General features: G+C 53.1%; 1 protein-coding gene across 5 annotated transcripts in view; it reads left to right on the forward strand.

Annotated features, from left to right (window-relative positions):
- Nucleotides 1–19,013, forward strand: part of TMEM268 (transmembrane protein 268) — a 29,333-nt gene extending 10,320 nt beyond the window's left edge. For all 5 annotated transcript variants that reach the window (XM_046653895.1, XM_046653885.1, XM_046653862.1 and 2 more), the window contains 7 exons: nt 2,170–2,279; nt 3,676–3,783; nt 4,752–4,901; nt 9,147–9,257; nt 11,244–11,324; nt 12,466–12,651; nt 16,273–19,013. In XM_046653895.1, coding sequence (XP_046509851.1) covers nt 2,170–2,279; nt 3,676–3,783; nt 4,752–4,901; nt 9,147–9,257; nt 11,244–11,324; nt 12,466–12,651; nt 16,273–16,452 — 926 coding nt within the window. In that variant the 3' untranslated portion in view covers nt 16,453–19,013. The remainder of the gene's footprint in view (nt 1–2,169; nt 2,280–3,675; nt 3,784–4,751; nt 4,902–9,146; nt 9,258–11,243; nt 11,325–12,465; nt 12,652–16,272) is intronic.
- Nucleotides 19,014–19,226: the final 213 nt, after the last annotated feature.

The following is a 19,226-nucleotide window of genomic DNA, read 5'->3' on the forward strand; positions in this document are numbered from 1 at the left end:
GAAGCTGGGTGGAAGGGGTCGAGGGAGAGGGAACATCATATGCAAAGGCCCTGAGGTAGGAGAGAACACTGCCTGTTCAAGGAACAAAGGAGGCTGGTGTGGCAAGACCCAGAACAAGGCCAGTGGCTCAAGGTGAGTTTGGCGGGAGGCTGGTTCTTCTAAGGGCTGGGGGAGCCTGGTGAGGTGGGTCGGTTTTCCCAGCAGAGCACTGAGAAGCTGTTGGAAGTTTTACCAGAGGCCTGGTATCGCCTGACTTGCACTCCGGCGGCCATGTGGAGAATGGGTTGTATGAGGGAAGAGTAGGTTTGGAGGAGCCAATGAGGAGACTCCTGCGCGGGAGAGGTGAAGCTAACTTACCCCGGGGTGTGGTGAAGATGCCAAGAGCTGCGTGGGTCTCGCCAAGATGCCGAGAGAGGCAATGTGTGTTGGCCCAGTTGGCAGGGCCCAGTGATGGACGGCGTGAGGGGTCGAGGGAGTGGGTGGGCGGGCCAGCGATGCCCAGCGAGGTAGGCTCCTCCTTTGGCCTGGAAGCCTCAGGTCTCGCCCGGCGCTGCGTTCGGAGGTGACCGGAGTCTCGGCCAGCAAGGGAACGTGTTTGCGGTCGAGTCCCTTCAGTGCTGCCTCATTTTCTAAGCAAGAGCCATGGAAAATGTGTTACAAGGTCCAGTCCCCAGCCTTGCCCGGCTGGACACGGGAAGCCTAGTCTCAGGCGGGGTCCCGCACAGCCCCTGGCTGCTGACTGGTGGCTCCCAGGGCCTCACCCCGTGTGGAGGGAGACCCCCATCCTCCGGTCTGGAGGGTCTTACTCAGAGCCAGTGGCTGGTGGGGCTTCAGCCTCTGCCGTGCCTCCCCGGCCTCGCCTGGCCTCGTGGTTTGGCTTTGTTGCAGCCCTGCAGGGCGAGAGCTGTCATAGCTGTCGTGACCAGCCTGGCTGGACGTACTCACTTTGAGATTAAGCTCAATTTATGCTTTTAAAGTGTTCAGGGAGGTGCAGATCCCCCGGGGAGGGCTTGCCCATAAGTCAGTGCCTTCGTTTTCTGTGGTCGCGGTAACAAGTAACCGCCAACACAGGGGCTTACAAAACGCCCTTGTTCCCTTGCAGTGCCGCAGGCTGGACTCCGACACCGGCCGTTTCACCGGGTCAGTGGCTGCCTTCCTGCAGGAGGCTCGGGGAGAATCTTTCCTTTCCTTCTCCAGCTTCTAAAGGCTGCCCGCCTTCCTTGGTCCAGGATCCCCGTCCCTGTCATCAGAGCTGGCCATGTTCCATTTCTCTGTGTCTTTCTTCTGAAGTCACGTCCTCCTGACCCTTCTGCGGCCCCTTCTTCCACTTTTAAGGGTCCTTAGATTACATTATGCCCACCCAGATAATCCAGAATAACCTCTCTATTTACGGCCAGCTGATTAGGAACCCTAAGTCCCTCTGCAACCTTAATTCTCCTTTGCCACATAAGGTAACATATTCACAGGTCCTGGGGAGTAGGTGGCGACATCTTTGGAACCTCATTGTTCTGCTTTCCACACTTGATCTCTCTCTTTTTTTTTTGGTGAGGAAGATTTGCCCTGAGCAAACATCCGTTGCCAGTCTTCCTCTACTTTGTATGTGGGATGCCTCCACTGCGTAGCTGATGAGTGGAGTATGTCCTCACCCAGGATCTGAACCCGTGAACCTGGGCCGCCGAAGTGGAGCATGAGGAACTTTAACCACTCGGCCACAGAGGCGGCCCCCAGTGGGTTATCTCTTACTTAGCCTCTGAGCCCACCAGGGATGTCTGAGTTATTTGGTTGAGTTTCCTTTGCAGTGCTCAAATCAATGTCTGCTATGTCATCTCCTCAATGTAGTTAGTTGTTCAGTCTCTGTTTAAATATCCTCCCCTGTGATGGGGACCTCACTACCTCGCGTTCTGTGTGTGGACAGCTCTCATTCTTGGGGAGTTCATCCTCATATAGTCTTGCATTGGGTCCTACTGGCCTCCACGCTCTGGTCCCGGTTCCCCCTCCTGGGGGCTTTTGGGTCCAGTCCAGTCCTTCTCCCATAGGGATTAGCGGACAGCCAGTGTCCCTTTTTGCCGTGAGAAGGTTCTGCCGGCCAGAGGAGGTGACGCCATCAGGCTCTGGCCTCATCCAGGGTCCTTACGGCTCGGCCACACGAAGCCTCTGGTCTGCTTCCAGGGCTGCACAATGGACAGGTCCTCACGGTTCTCCGGATCGACAACACCTGTGCGCCCATCGCCTTCGATCTGGGGGCCGCCGAGGAGCAGCTGCAGACCTGGGGCATCCAGGTGGGTGCGATTTTCCTGGCTCTCTACCATTTCCCTTCTATCCGTCTGTCCACCTGTCTGTCCGTCCGTCCATCCTTTCATGCCGTTACTCACAGAATCTTTATGCAACGCTCCGTGCCCGATGTGGTTGGGGGTAGAAGGGAGATGTCTTAGAACCAGCTCCTCCCAATGAATTCACGTGACAGATGTGTGGTGTGGGTGTCCACCCTGTGCCAGCCAAGAACCTGGGCAGTAGGCACAGTATTTAGTGGTGAAAAGGACCCACTGCCTGTGCTCACCCCGCTCCCAGAGCCCCGTGGGGGCAATGGACATGCGTCAGATAGCTCAGGACAGCGTGACATAAATGCTCCTGTGGAGGAACGTGCAGGACGCCAAGGACACGCACAGGAGAAAACGATAAACCCGCCTGGGGAAGCTGTGGTTGTGAAAGCTTCCCAGATGAGCAGATACTTGATCTGGGATCTAGCAGGAAAAATAGGAGTTGGCTGGGTAAACAGGAGGAAGGGCATTTTAGGAGAGGGAACTGCATATGTGAAGCAAAGGGTACATAAATTCATTAGATAATAATGCAGTGCCTTCAAGCATCGTGACTCGAGGCATAGGCTCCCAAGATCCGTAGATGTGGATGCAGATCTGGCTCTGCGGCTCACTGCCTGTGTGATTTAAGCAGGTGACTTACCCTCTCTGAGCCGCAGTTTCATCATCTGTAAAATGAGGGCAATATGAATAGAGTTACACGGAGCTTCTGTGGGGATTAAGTGAAATAGTGTTTGAGGAACACTTGCACTGTCTCTGACACCAAGTGAATGTTCAATAAATTGTAGCTATTGGTGTTGTTAAGGTCCCACCTGCCTGGTTCTCTCTTCCCGAAGCCACCAGGCCTCCTCCCATACGCCAGTACAATTGTTAGCTTATTTAATCTGCACACAGCCCCTCCAAGGTGGGTGCTCTTATCCTCATTTTACAGAGCAGGAAACCGAGGCTCAGAGAAGTGGGGTTACTTGCTCCAGGTCACACAGCACATGAGTGGCAGGGCCAAGGTTTGGACCTGGGATTGGCTGACTCCAGGGCCTGTGCCTTAACCATTAGGCTCTCCTGGGTCTGCCGTGAGGTCCTGAGCCTGGGGCTGTGGGTGTCCCTGTGCGGGATGTCCTCCTGGGTCTTCAGCTGCCCACCTCCCCAGTGATACTGGGCCTTCCCTGAGCCAGCAGCTGCACCCTGGGATTGCCACCCAGCGCTCCGAGCCCCTCACTCGGCCTCCTGGTTCAGCCCAGAACGAGCCTGCTCTTCCTCCTACACGATAGTCACATGACCTGGAAGTGACTTGCCGCTGGCGGGAGGGAGCTGGGGAGTGGTTCTCCTGGCTGATTGTTGCTTTGTTTTGGGCACCGAGCAGGTCCCCGCCGACCAGTACCGGAGCCTGGCCGAGAGCGCCCTCCTGGAGCCCCAAGTCAGAAGATACATCATCTACAACTCGCGGCCCATGCGGCTGGCCTTTGCCGTGGTAAGGAGGGCGGCGGCCCGCATTCGGACCCTGCCGTGGCCCCGTGGCCCTGCTGACCTCGGCGTGGCCTCCTGTCCTGGAGGGGTGGGTATGGGATGTGGGGGCTGGTGGCCCAGCTGCCTGGGAGAGAGCAGTCCACAGGGGCCCGGATTTGTGGGGAGGGGAAACTTACAGGAGAGAGTTGTCACCAGGCCCCCGGGGAACGGAGGGGAGGCAGGGTTTCCCAAGGGCGGAGCTGGGGGCTGGGGATCCGCTGACCCACCTCTGAGGCTCTGGACTCCATGTCTGGCTGGGTCAAGACTTTCCTCCCCTCTGGGACTTGGTTTCCTCTCCTGTTCACTAGATAGGTCCGTTTCAGCTCTAATCCTATATACCTGTGTAGACACACACACATACCTATAAACATATACACCTGCGCACACACACACCTATGGCGGAGCCAGAACGGGAACCCGGGCAGACTGGATTCAGCATCTGTCTTCACCGTGTTGACTTGCTTCCTCCCTGTGCATAAATGGGCCAATAGCACTCAGACTCCCACCTCCCGCTCCTAGGGAAGGAAAAGGGATGGCCATCGACATTTATTAATTCCCTGATAAGTGCTGCGCTGTCACGTATGTTATCTTCCTAACCCTGATGCAACCCTGCAGACTAGGTATTACCCCATTTTATAGATGAGGACCTTAAGGCTCAGAGAGCTGTGACACCTCGTCCAAGCCCACACAGCAGCTGAAGGACCAGCGTGGGCTTCTGACTCTGCTTTATCTTACTCCCAAGCCCCCTGCCCTTTTCTGTTTTATTTAAAATCCGGGCGAGCAAGGATCCGGGGCAGCTATTCTCAGGCCTGTCCTGTGCATGAGGACCAAGGGCTCCGCGTGCAGACCCACATCCATCCCTTTTGGCCCTTTGAATGCAGCTGCCTCGTCAGGACAGGTGTTCTGAGCGCGCTCCGTCTCTGGCCCCTGCAGGTGTTCTATGTGGTGGTGTGGGCAAACATCTACTCCACCAGCCAGCTCTTCGCCCTGGGGAACCACTGGGTGGCCGTGCTGCTCGTGACCCTGGCCGCGGTCAGCCTGACCCTGGCTCTCGTGCTCATCTTTGAGAGACACCAGAGGAAGGTGAGAGGTCGCGGGACCCCGGCCACGCTCCCTCTGGAATCGGGGTGGGAGGTGGATCCACGGCAGGGCGTTCTCTTTTCCCTGCGTCGAAGAATTTCTCCCACTGTGAAAATTCACTGCCCAGGTGCTCAGGGACTGCAAGAAATCAAATCACATGTGGGAGTAAATCCTCTGCTTTTCCTGTCTCATCCCTGTGGGTTGTGTTTCTAGAAGCAAGCTGTGTCGCAAGGGCGTCTGGGAGGTGCAGGAGGGCGCTTTGAGTTCACGGAGCCCTTTCACGCACCTCCTGTCTCCCCGGATGCTCGCGACGCCCTGTGAGTGAGGCGGGGGGTCCAGAGCCCACCTCGCAGCCCGAGGTGCCTGAGGTTGAGCCCCCGGCAGAGGCAGAGGCAGGCCGATGCTCACCTGGCGCTCTGCTGATGCTTGTGCCTTGTTTAACCCCAGCAGTGACCTTTGAGGCAGAGCGGGGCTGGTCCAAGTTTAGATCCCCCTGTGAGTGGCAGAGCGGGGTTTCCAAGCCCGAGCCCTCTGCCTCCCAATCTCATCACCAAGGAGATTGGTCCCTCTGGCTTAATGTGTGGTTCACAGTCGTGTTCTGCTTCTTCAGCGTCTTTTGTTACTTACTGAGCACTTCGCATGTGCTGGTTCGGCTGTTAAGGGCTTCGCACAGGTTAACTCCCGAAACCCCCCAGGAGGTCTCTGGGTGGAGTCTTTGCCACTCATTTTACAGATGGGGAACTGAGGCTCCAAGGAGGCTGGAGGAGTGGGCCAAGGTCATGCTCCCAGTAAATGGCGGAGCTGGAATTCAAGGCTGGGATGCTCTGATTCCAAGCCGTGTTCTCAGTCTGGACCCTACTGTGTTGGCCTTCTATGGCTGCTGGAACGGCTTCCTGTAAATGGAGTGGCTTAAAACACCACCAGTTTATCATCGCAGTGTTCTGTAGTTTAGAAGTTTGACGTGGAGGGGCTGCATCCTCTCTGCAGCTTCTAGGGCAGAATCTGTTTTCTTGCCTTTTCCAGCTCTTGGAGGCCACCTGCATTCCTTGGCTCATGGCTCCTTCCTCCATCTTCAAAGCCAGCAATGGAGGGTCAAGTCCTTCTCACATCTTTGACTGTGAACCTTTTGCCTCCCTCTTCCACTTTTTTTTTGGTGAGGAAGATTGGCCCTGAGCTAACGTCTGTTGCCAATCTTCCTCTTTGTGCTTGAGGAAGGTTGTCGCTGCGTTAACATCTGTGCCAATCTTCCTCTATTTTGTATGTGTATGTTGGCCACAGCATAGCTTGATGAGTGGTGTGTAGGGCCACACCTGAGATCTGAACCTCCGAACCCTGAGCCACCAAAGTGGAGCATGTGAACTTAACCACTACGCCACTGGGCTGGCCCCCCTCTTCCACTTTTAAGGCCTCTTGTGCTTCCATGGGGCTGCCTGGGTAATCTGGGGCCATCTCCCTATTTTAAGATCAGCTAATTAGCAACCTTAACTCCATCTACATCCTGGATTCCCCTTTGCCATGTAACGTAACATACTTGCAGGTTCTGGGGAGTAGGACTCAGCATCTTTAGGGGGTCGCTATTCTGCCTACGGCACCTCCGCTGTCTTTCCAGCTGCTTAGGAAGCTCCGCCAGCAGCTGGCACAGAGCTGGACCCTGAGACCTGCAAACACTCCGCCCTTGCCTGACTCTGGGGGAGAGGGTGGCATGTCGGGCCGTGTGGTCCGGGTTTGGGGTGTGAATTCCGTTTGGTGTCTGTGCTCACGGAGACAAACGGGAACCTTATGGCTTAATCGTTCTGAAAAGATCTTTGTTGGGCTTTGCAACGAGGCTGCCAAAATAACGCTGCCCTTGGGCTCTGTTGGAGCTTTCACGGCCCTTATGCTTGGCCTATAAAAAATAAATTGATCTGGCCGCTCCTGCAGCCAGAAACTTCTCTTGGGGAGGGGAAAGAGCAAAGTGTTGTGTGTTAGCAGGAGCAGGCAGCTGTCTGGCTCCTGGCAGGTGCTTCAACGATGCCGTTGAGGGTGCCTCCTGGGCTCTGCTTCCTTCTCTCCCTCCTGTCTTTGTTCACCTTTCACCTGGTATTTATGAAGCCCAGCAAGTGCCAGGCAGTGTCCTAGAGAAGGACACAGAGAGGAACAAGACCCCGTGTCTTTCCAGGTACAGCACGGAGGCCCCAGGTACAGAGAGGCGCTCCTGTCATCGCTGTTTGCTCGTTCTGGGAGCCCCTCCAGGGTCCTTTCCTTCCTAGTAATGACCATCATTTAATGAGCACCTATTCTGTGCTCTCTGTTTGGGGCCTGAATCCTATGCCCAACAACAACCTGACAAGGAGGCAGGATACCTCTGCCATTGGCCAGCTCTGCAAGCTGGGTAATTTATCACTTAACCTCTCAGGGCCTTAGTTTGCTCATCTGTCAGTTGGGATCGTAATTGTAGCTCTCTCATAGGATCATTGGGAGAATTAAATGACTTATTGCACGCAATATGATACTACTTGGTATAAAGTAAATGCTCACTAAGTATTAACTGTTAGGATTATTCACTTTCTTTTCCAGTGGGGGAAACCGAAGCTCAGAGAAGTTAACTCTAGTCTGTGGTCACACAGCCCCCCTCAGGTCTTCCTTTGGGCCTTAGCTCTTGTTCCTTCTTGGATCCCTTGTCACTCAGGACCACGCAGATCCCCCCCAACCGTTGTCACTCTTACTGTTAGTGTCCTACCTGCATCATGTGACATCTTTGAGAGCCTCAGCATTTTGCACACACTGCCTTGGTTTCCCCTTGTTTGGGGCCTTATTAGCCTTTCTCAGGATTGGAAGGCTTGTGAAGGCAGGCGAGACCCTGCCTTGTGTCCCCTGCAGAGTGGAGCACATTGCTGCAGCACGTGGGAAGTTCCTAAAGATAGTTGCGGCCAACATGGTGCAGTGGAAGGCATGATGATTTCAGTTCAATATCGTCGTCATCATGATACCGTTAGCTGACATGCATTGAGTGTTCATTCTGCCACGTGTTCTCCGTGGGTTAACTCATTTCATCCTTATTCTAACCCTGAATATAAGGGGGTGATATTATCTCCAGGGTGGAGACGAGACGGAGCCAGAGGTGGTGAGTAATTTGCCCGAGGTCATGCAGGTGGTGAGAGCCGGAGTCAGGGTTGGGGCCTTGGTGACACAGGTTTCTGAAAGGGTGAACGGCCCCTACTAATGTTCTAGGAAAAACAAAACAGAATCTCGCCTCGATTCGCACAGTAGTGGCATTCCTGGAAAATTCAGTATATTTAAATCTCTTTAAAAAAACCTCACTTTAGGTTTCTATGTAAAATGGAGTTAGTTGGCCGGTCGGAGAATTATCAGCAGATTTTCGCTGCATTCATGCCTGGTGGGGCCTTTGGGGTGCGGGAAGGCCACGAGGCAGGTCTTCCGCTTGCGGGATTCTCTCCCGTGGGGCACGACCTTCAGTGGAAGGCACGCCTTTAGCATCCCTAGTCCTCGTCCCTAAGTGCCGGCCTTGCCCATCCCATCCCTGTGATGAACAAAAGGACCTCACATTTCCAGAATTTCCCTCCTGGGGTCCTGCCCCTTTTGGGGACCATGGTCTTTGACTGGGCTGCCTTCTAATTGCATCTCAGAGAGGCCTTCTCCCAAACCAAGGGTCTTCATACCCTTCTCCTTCCCAGCCTGCTTCGCTTCTGCTTTGTCAACTAAATACTTGACGTCGTTGTTTTGGGTGGGGAAAGAAGGAGATGGATTCCCAGAGCCTCCTCTGAGGACCAGCGCTGTCCTAGGTACTTCCGAGAGCAGGTGCCGTGTAGACAGAGTGGGTGTTTACTTACATGACCAACGTTCAGACCGTCTAACCCCCTCCCAACCCTCCTCCCCCCACACACGTCTGTTGCCCCCGACTGTGTCCCAGGCGCTGGGTTCCTACACACAGTCTCAGCGAAATCTCACCACATCCTAAGAGGCAGGGACACTCTCTGTCCTTATTCTACAGCTGAAGAAAGCGAGGCTCAGAGAAGGCATGTAATCTGTCCAGGGCCACACAGCCAGGAAGTAGCAGAGCCGGGCTCCAGCTGAATTTATTGTCCCAACAACCCCATGATCTCGTTTTATCGGGGAGGCATTGGGTGTGTCTAGAAGATGAGGGGTGTCCCATGGCGTCCAGGGATGGGACAGTGCATGGTAATTACTGGGGCCCAGAGCTCCCTGGTGGCATGGAGGTCTGGCCATGGGCGGGCGTCTGTCTTACAGGCCAACACCAACACGGACCTGAGGCTGGCGGCCGCCAACGGAGCACTCCTGAGGCACCGGCTGCTGCTGGGGGTGACGGACACGGTGGAAGGCTGCCAGAGCGTGATCCAGGTACTTGTCTCTGGTGACTTCTCCTCGAGGGCCCGCTGGGCTGGGCTGGTGGCGAGAGGTGGCCCGTGTCCTCCTGTCTGCACAGGGTCTTCTGGGATGGCCTCGGCAGCCCTTCCCTCCCTCCCAGCCCCAGCGTTTCTTCCTGGAGACTTGGCTCTGGGCCTTAACCAGCTGCCTGGAACCTCCACAGGCCGGGGCTGGAAGGGAAGCTCAGAGACCGTCCTCGCCACACTCCTCATTCCGCGTTTATTCAGCAGACAGATGGGGCCTCCTCTGTGCGGAGCCCCCAGTGGCCCCAGGGCTCAGGCCAGGTCCCTGGAGAGGCAGGTCGCACTCGAAGGCCTTGTCCTCCTGGCTCAGATGTTTGCTTTGCCCCAAGGGCAGTGGGTAGACCTTAAGTGACTAGGACAAGGTCACACAAGGGGTCTGGGACATGGGCGGGGTGAGTGAGGCCCGGGGCTGCTGATCTGGCTGAGCTCTGCCAGGTGGGATAGCTAAATCTCAGCATCACATCTGCTTTCTCACCTCCGCCTATTGCTGCCCCTCGCCCTGTGGGAGCCCGGGGTGGGCGTGCGGGCGGGCCCTGGAAGAAGCTCCTTGTGCGCATGACCTGTTCATCCTCAGATGTGTGCCAGGCGCTGTTGTAGGCGCTGAGGCTGCAGCAGAGCGCAGAGCTGCACGGATCTCTGTGTGTATGGAGCCCAGCACACCTGAGATGGTCTAGGGTGTCAGGGAATCCTACCCAGCCCTGGGGGTGAGCTCGATGGCATCACAAGATTTCTGGCAGTTCAGGTGTGACATCTTAGACTGGAAGCCCCTTGAATCTGGGGGTCCTTTCAGCCTCGTGTGTCTCTAAATCCTCTTTATCATTTGGCACAGAGGGCTGACTTGGCAAGTATTAGTTGAAGGCGTCAATGGATGGATGACAAATGAATGGCCACATCTTTTAAAATAATTAGGTTCTTTCAGTTTCAAAGTAGTCTCTTGGGATGAAGTGATATAATATCTTGGATTTTCTTTAAAATCACCAGCAATGGGGTGGGGGTGGAGGTGTCAAGGGTGAGTGGTGGTCGGGGGTAGAGATGAAACAAGAGTAGCCGTGAAGTGATAACCATTGAACCAAGATGGTGGGGAGGGGGAGGTTGATGACGTCATTTGCTCTCCTTTTGTGTATGTTTGGCAAATTTCATAATAAAAAGTAAAAAAAAATTCATCTAAAAAATATTTCCTTGGGGATGAGACAGCGGGAGAGACTAGTTGGCAGAAAGATGTGCGCCTGGGTCTCGGGGGTCCGTCCCTGGGAGGAGGGAGCTCTGGGATCCAGAGGAAGGGGCTGGTGGGTGGAGGTGGGAGATGGGCCCGCAGATTCTTACAGAGCTCGGGTTGTGATGTGCGGCAGTGTGGACCCCACAAGATGTTGTAATGCGTGAACGTGGAGATGTCGGCCTGGCTGAGTGTGACCTGGCTTTCTGGGGACTGTGAGGTTGAGGAGGAAGGGGAGGTAAGGGTGAGGTGATGGTTTCTCACCCCGCTCCCTTCCCCCCATGGCGCCCACGTGGATTCCCTCTGACCTGAGCAGTGGGGGGACGGCTCTGAAGGGTTTCACTCGTTTGCATGTTGGGCTCTGGGCAGAAGGGCACCTCCGCCCCTGAGAATGGAGGTGGTGGCTCCAGGTGGCTGCGAGCCATCCGGGACGATTGGGGTCTGTCTGGGAGGCTCCGTGACCCATGGGAGATGGGGCCGCAGCCATTTTGAATAGAGTTTGACATCTTCTGAATTTGCACACAAAGCCATTTTTCTACCAGCATACAAAGGAAGCTTCACGGATGGGGACTTTGAGAGAGAGCAGAATGGTACGTCCCCACCAGAGACCAGGCTAAGCCCAGTCGGCCTGAGCAGGGCTGACCTCCAAGCGGAGGCAGGAGCTGGAGGTTCGAGGTCGGGCTGGCTTTGAGCCTCAGCGATCGTGGGGTCCTCTCTCCCCAGCTCTGGTTTGTCTACTTCGACCTGGAGAACTGTGTGCAGTTCTTGGCTGACCATGTTCAAGAAATGAAGACTAACCAAGAGGTAAGTCACCTTACGTGAAACAGCAGACAAGAAAATAAACCAGGAGGCTACAGTATATAGATTGCATTACCTCAGTGTTGGAGAAATGTCTAAGGGAAAGTTCCTTGAAAGGAAGAATTACCTATGTGGAGTCAGCACTTGTTTTTGCCTAGGGAATTTTGACTTTTTAATCTCATTTTAACAAATCCTCTCCTTTTTTTTTTTTTTTTTGCTGAGGAAGATTGAGCTAATATCTGTTGCCAATCTTCCTATTTTTGCTTGAGGAAGATTTGCCCTGAGCTAACATCTGTGCCAGTCTTCCTCTATTTTGTATGTGGGTCCACCACAGTGTGGCCGATGATGAGTGGTGTAGGTCTGTGCCTGGGATCTGAACCCAGGCTGCTAAAGCGGAGCGTGCCTAACTTAACCACTAGGCCACAGGGCTGGCCCAAATCTCCTCCTTTTTAGCTAATCACATTTGCCACATTTCCTACAGTGAGTATGTATTTATAATATAATAATATGATGATAATAAAGATCCTGTGGAGGAAAGTACCATGTAGTTTCACTTGTTCAAAATGCCTTCCTACCATTTATAAAGAAGAACAGGGAGCTTTTGCTCTCATTCTGCAGATGAGAAAACCGAGGCTCTGGAACTCCAGTCACCAGCTGCCCGCGGTCACACAGCCAATGGGTGATGCCGGTTTGGAGCCCAGCCCGCCTGTCCCTGAGCCTGGGCCTCCTTCCCGGGGGTCAGCCTTTTCCTGGGCCCCACAAGAGCTGGAGTCGGTCTTGAAGTCAGGGGCCTGGTTTTGCCCTGACCCCGGCCCGGCCCGGTTGTTCCCATGTGGCTTTGGGCAAGGCCTCTGGGCTTCAGTTTCTCACCTGCAAGATGTGGAGAAAGAGACCACATCCCAGGGTGCTTTGAAGAGCAAATGAGAGCCAGGAGGGAAGAGTGCCCTAGAGGCAATAAAGAGCGTCCCTGTGTAGGGAGTGACCTGATGGCTCCAGCGTGGCTTGGGTCCAGATCCGCGTGAGGTCAGCATCTGGGTCTGTAGGTGGAGCTATCTGTGCTCTGTGGGTCTGCAGCTCGGGGAGTGACTTGCCTCCCACCTCCCACCCAACTTGGGTCACCGCCCGAGCCCCCCTCTTTCCTTTGCAGTCCTTGCTGAGACGCAGACTGAGCCAGCTGTGCGTTGTCATGGAGACTGGGGTGAGCCCCGCCGCGGCTGAGGAGCTGGAGGACCCGATGGAGGAAGCTCCTCTCCTGCCCAGCAGGCCTGAGCCCCAGGAGAGGCCGCTCATGCAGACCGAGCTCCACCAGCTTGTTCCCGAGGCTGAGCCGGAGGTAACGGGTGCCAGCCCCTCCCCCACGGGGTGCTGGCAGTGTGTGTGCAGGTCTCAGGTTCTGGATGCCGGGGGACATGGCTTTCCTGAGTTGGTAGGGACCACGCACATCTTTTAGCTGACTAGTTTTCTATATTTTTTCCCCTCACCCCAACACTTTAAAAAATTGCTTATAGGAGGGGCCAGCCCGCTGGCATAGCGGTTAAGTTCACCAGCTCCACTTCAGTGGCCCAGGGCTCACGGGTTTGGATCCTGGACACGGACCTACATCTTGCTCATCAAGCCATGCTGGGGCGACGTCCCACATACAAAATAGAGGAAGATCGCTTAGGGCCAGTCTTCCTCAGCAAAAAAAGGGAAGATTGGCAACAGGTGTCAGCTTGGGGCCAGACTTCCTCACACACACATGCACAAAATAGCTTATAGGAATCAGTTTTTTCACCCATTTAAAAAATATCTTGGATAGTCTTTTTGGTTATTTTGTTGGATGTTAGTTACATGTCTGTGGGTCATAGGCTGCCGAACTGTGAACACGTTGATGAGTATTTGGGCCATTTTTTAATCCGTTCATCAGTCAGTCGTCTCTCCATCCATCTACTTAAATTGCAGTGGGATATTTGAATCTTATATGCATCTCTGTTGAAGTCCAGTTCCTCCAGCCTCAGGGTTCTGTTGGGTCCTGCCACCCAAGCTGTCCAGGATGACCGTGTGCTGGTAGACCAGGAATCTGCTAATGCAATTCACAGCTGTGCTACCCTCTGCTCCCCGTGGGGGGGGCAGACCTGGTGTCTGGGACACAGGCCCCCAGGGGTGGCCTCAGGCATGGGGTGATGCCAGAGAGCACTGGCATTTTCTTTTCAGTCAACAAATTTGAAGATTAAAGGTCCAAAGGGGGCCTGCATATAATAGGACTATTTCAAGAGAAAATGATAAATGTCTTAATCTCTTCACTTGAATCCCATTGACTTTTTTTTTTAAAGAACAGAAAAGATTGATAAGGTCACGTACCTTATTGCAGCACGCGTGTGTGGGTTTGTGTGAAATAGCCTATTAAATACGATGGGTCTTTTAAATTATTTTTTCAAATTCATTCACATCAATGGTAATACAATTTCCCGTCATGAATATCAAGTCTTAGTATGTGTGTACAGGTTTTTAAAGTAGCTGCCCTCATAACTTATAGGGAAGATATAATCAGAGCCCAGGTCTCAGTGTGGGCTGGACCGTCATATTTCAGTGGGAACCTGGTGTCCGTGAAAGGTGCAGAAATGGTTGTAATGATCTCTTATGTTTTTACAGATTTTTATTACGCATAAAATCCTTTAGCAGACCCTCTGAGGTATGGAGTATTTCCCCTTCTTCCTTGATGGGTGAAATAAGCTTCTGAGAGGTCAGCTGACTTGCTCAAGGTCCCAGAGCAGCGGAGAACGTGACAAAGCCAAGGGCAGCGGCCAGCTCTGCGGCTTCTCAATAGGCCAGGCTGTCAGCCACCGTTCTTTCTTCTTATGTTATTGATTTTGGCTTAGATGGGCGAGAAGACCAATCTGAGCTTGTGAGCGGTAGGCTCTTTGAAGTTTTCAGTATTTTCTAGGACAAAGGCTGGCTCATGGGAAACACTGATCCTGCAGAACTAGGTGGCATTTCTGCTTTTTTGAATAATGATAGTAGTAACGATATTGACATTATCGAGCGCTAGGTTCTGCCTGGGCTTTCCATCCATGAGTTCCTTTAATCCTCACTCCAGCTCATGCAGATCGATGCTATGATTTCCACTCTTTTACTGATGAAGAAATGGGCTCAGCAAGGGGAAGAGACTTGCTCAGAGTCTGTCACAGGGTGGCTGAGCTGAAATTCCCCGTTGGCTTGTTTTTTTTTTTTTTAGATTGGCACCTGAGCTAACATCTGTTGCCAATCTTCTTTTTTTTTTTTTCTTTCTCGCCAAAGCGCCCCAGTCTATCGTTGTATACTCTAGTTGTGAGTCTTTATAGTTGTGGCATGTGGGATGCCGCCTCAGCATGGCCTGATGAGCGGGGCCATGTCCGCGCCCAGGATTCAAACCAGTGAAATCCTGGGCCGCCGAAGCGGAGCGCGCCATCTTAACCACTTGGCCGCTGGCCGGCCCCATCCCTCGGCCTTTTTGATTTGAAAGCCTGTTCTTTGTCACTAACTCTACTGACATACACATCCTTGATGTAGCCCCCTTACTTTAGTCCCTTCCGACTGGACACAAGTCTTACGGAAGACCTTCAGTGCCACGCATGAGGAATTGAAACGTTTTCCCTGAAATTCCGACTGCCAGACCAGGGAACAGACCTTTCGAGACCAAATGTGTTAATAAGTTTTTGCTCTTAATGCCATTGAGTTGATTCCGACTCCTAGCGACCCTGTGGACAGCAGAGCGGAGCCCGGCGCGGTCTTTTGGCGCCATCCTCTCGCCTTCCGGCACTGTGTCAGACCATGCTCCACTGCTGTTCACAGGATTTGCGTGGCCAAATTTTTTTGGAAGTGAGTGGCCAGGTCCTTCTTCCTAGACTGTCTTAGTCTGGAAGCTCCACTGAAACTTGTCCACCATGGTGACCCTGCTGGTATTTGAAATCCCAGTGGCATAGCTTTCAGCATCACAGCTACACGCAGCCTCCACGGTATGACACCAGATGGAGGGTGTGGTTCCCTGATGGGGAAACGACCCTGGGCCACAGCGACGGGAGTGCCAGATCTTAACCACTAGACCACCAGGCCTGGCCTGGGTTACTAAGAGCATGCATTAGATCCAATTTTTAAATTCTGTTTTTTACTTTTTTTCGTTGCAGTAAAACATGCAAATATAAAATTTACCACCTCAACCATTTTTAAGTGTCCAATTCAGTGGCATTAAGTACTTTCACATTGTTGTATACCCATCACGGCCATCCATTTCCAGAAGTTTCCATCTTCCCAAGCTGAACCTCCATACCCATTAAACACGAGCTCCCCGTTCCCCCTTCCCCAGCCCCTGGCGACCTCCCTTCTGCTTTCAGTCTGTATGAATTCACTGCTCTAGGCGCCTCGTATAAGTGGACTCACGCAGGATTTGTCGTTTTGTGACAAATCCAGTTTTTATAAGCAAACTCTTAATACAGTGGGAGTATTTGTCTAGGGAAACCCAGCAGGCACCGTGTCTGAACTGAAGAATCCTGCCGTCGTGGGGTGCTTCCCCCGGCCCCGTTTGTTAAGGATCATCTTCAGGTGCATTGTTACCTTGAGCTGACGCATTATAGACTCAGACATTTGAAATGTGAAGAAGTCTGTGTCTGTGTGTGATTGGCTGGGAAAAATCAGTAGTAATTTCTCGAGTGCTCTGAGGCTCCATAGCTTTTTTGTGACTATATTATTGCCTATCAGCAGTTAGGTTACCCGCCTCGGAGATGAGGAAACTGAGGCAGCAGGAGCCCCACAGAGGGAGCTGGGGAGTGGGGCTTCCAGACCAGGCCAGGCATCTTCCAACGGCCCCAGGCGAAGTTCTGGCTGGGTTCTTCCCAGTGAGCATCGCGGCTGGTCCAGGGGGGCGTGAGGACTGCTCGGCTCTGCCCTCGTGCCTTAGATGCTGCTCTGTGGTCCTCACTCTCCTCCCTGCCTCTTGCAGGAGATGGCCCAGCAGCTGCTGGCGGTGTTCGGCGGCTACTACATCCGGCTCCTGGTGACCTCCCAGCTCCCCGAGGCAGGGGGCACACGGCACATGGACTCCCCGAGGGTTCCGTGCCCCTGCCAGTTCATAGAGGCCCACATCCTGGGCACAGGGTGCTGCCCGTTCCTGGCCAGGTGACCTGAGGACAAAGGGACTCATCTTCCTCTGAGACTGAAGGGGGGACGTCAGCGAGGCCTCGGGAGCTGATCCTTGGGGAGGAGAGAAGCGTCTGGGGGCCCTCCGAAGGCTGTCAGTAACGTCAGCAATGGGGGTGTCTCGTCACTCCACGACTCTTGACAGAAGTGGCTTGTTGACATCCCACGTGGAGCCCTGGCCTTTCCGGAAGCTGAGGGTTGCCGGGCTGGTCCCGCGCCAAGTCACTCTATGCTGCTGGGAACCACGGGCATGAATGGAAGCTTTCTCCCCCATCCCTTCCATTGTCTGGACACCCAGGAAATGTGAAGATGACCCGACGGGGCCACACAGGTGTCCGAGGCTCGGCCTCAGAGACGCTCCCATCTCCAGCCCCTTCGTGTCAGATGGGGAACGGAGGCTTCGGGAGGACACTGCTCCTGGTGGCATTGCCTCGGGCCCCTAACATGATAAGACTGCCTCTTCCCAATCGGATGCAAAGAAGTCAAGTGGCAGAATGTTCTCCATTTTTAAGTTTTTCTTCTTCTGTATTCTGTGAAAAACAGTGACACCTGTGTTTACTGTCTGCGGGCACACAGTCTTCCAGGGACGGAGGAAAGAAACCAATAGCACACAGCTGTCAATGGGAACATTTGAACAGGAGCGAGGCTGGCTGACTGGAGGACGTATTTGGTTCAAAGGCAGGCTGCTGGTGGTTGTGGTTTTACACTGCAGGTGGAGAGCAACGGCCCTGTGTTCTGACACTAACACTCTCCTGGAAGGAAGCATAATCTGTCACTCGCCGAGCTCCATGGGGAGCTCAGGCTTCCAGGTTCTCTGTTTCGGAACAAGTTCGAAGACCCCTCATTCCATAGGCCCCAATTTCACAGCCCTGGCCTGGCATGTAAGGGTTCCCTAGCCCCTAAGACCCAGCCTTCCTCTGCAATTTTGGCTGCATCTCCCACAAAACTCCCTCATGAGGTCAAACTTCTTCCTGGACTGACGTGTCTATTCTTTTCCATCTGTTGAACTCCTATGCATGCTTCAAAGCCCAGTGTTACTTACCCCTCTTTCAGGAAGCCTTCAATACAGCCAGCCCTGCTCCTCTCTGCCTCCTGTAAATTCTTGATGTAGCCGCTGCCTTTACTGACGTTTTAAGTTATTGATTCTATTTTCCTGTGCACATGCCTGTTTTTCTAGCTAGACTATAAACTCCTCAAAGACAAAGATTGCTCCTTGTCCTCTTTGTGCATGATCTGGACCTGCTACAGGAAAAAAAATCCTGTGGATTGAGTGCTTTGTCATCTCCGTAGTAGCTTTTGCCAATTGCTGTCTCTATTCAGTTGAATGATGAGGTTGGCACAGACCTGGCTTCTGGTCCTTAGCCACCCCTTCTAACTGTGTGACTTTCGGCTGGTCCTCAGTTCACCCATCTGTATAATGGGTAGATTGGAAGATTCTTAATGGCTCTTCCAAGCCAAAGTTCTGGGAATTTCCAGCTTTTTCTGCTCCATCTAGCCCTTGGCCTGTTTATCTGTTCTCTTCTGCCTTTATCTACGTGTAGAAAGGTCCTGCAGCCCCACACGGCCAAGGTGTCCCAGACCTCCTGCTCCTTTGGACGGAACACTGGCCTAGCTAGCAGGAGACCTGGATTCTCATCCCAGATCTGCTGCTTCCTAGCTGTGTGACCTTGGCTAGCTCGCTTAACCTCTCTGAGTGTCAATTCACTCCTTTATAAGTGGATCTAGTGAACATGAAATGTACTCATGCCGGTGACTTGCCCTGTTAAGAGATGAATCTGTTTGCTTTCTCTGGGCTGGAGAAGAGAAATCAAGTGTGTAGACCAGCCCTTTGCAAGTGGCTGTTCTAGGCATTTCTCTGAGGGCAGCTTTGCTGAATGAGAATTATTCATGAAGGCGATCACTGTCTCTCTCACCTGCCTCAGAGGAAATAGGAGCTGTGAATGCAATCAGTAAAGGCCCATATTTATTCTCTAAACCGTGAAACCCCGGTAAGTGTAATACCAGAATAAAAATGTGTGCGTTAAATGGCAAAACAGCCATTTTTCCATTTTAAGGCTTCCTTAAAGAGCCCTTGGTGTGTTCTTTGCTGCCTTTCCCTCTCTTTAGAGTTTCCGATGGTCTCACCTGGTGGCTGGGCATTCAGGGGTGCCCACGACACACATTTTTTTTTGCACTTGTGCCTCAGTTTCCTCGTTGAGAAGACTCTGTGACCTCTGTCTTGCCTGCGTCTCAGAGTCGCTGTGAAGATCAGAGTCCACAAAGGAGGAGGCGCTGTAAGATTGAAGGCTCTGCGTTAGTGACACGGGCGCGTGGCGAGGGGGCTTGCATTCTAGAGTCACATTCACTCAGATCCAAGTTCCGCCACTTTAGGAGCAGCGTCCTGCCCGTCCTTGGGTCTCACTCCTCCTGTGTGGAATGGGGTAAGAATACCTACCTCATACGTCATTGTGAAGATTAAGTGGCACCAAAATTGTAAAAGGCTTGCAACTTTGAGTTGCAAGCTTTTGTAAGAGCTGAATAAATTGTGGCTATTTTTTTTTTAAACTCTCACTGTGTCTTGTATACTGTAGGTGCCTGATGTGTATTTTTGTTGATGTGTGGGTCATTAGCAGTTACTGTCTATTCATTCTGCGCGAGACCTCAGTGACTCCAGCACCGGGGGCGTATTTCTGTGAATAAAGATTCTAGCCCCATCTCTCTGAAATTCAGTACCAGGAGACAGTCAGCGGGGAGGTTAAGAGCAAGCTGGTGATTTGG

Source organism: Equus quagga, chromosome 1 (assembly GCF_021613505.1).
Source record: "Equus quagga isolate Etosha38 chromosome 1, UCLA_HA_Equagga_1.0, whole genome shotgun sequence".
NCBI lineage: Eukaryota > Metazoa > Chordata > Mammalia > Perissodactyla > Equidae > Equus > Equus quagga.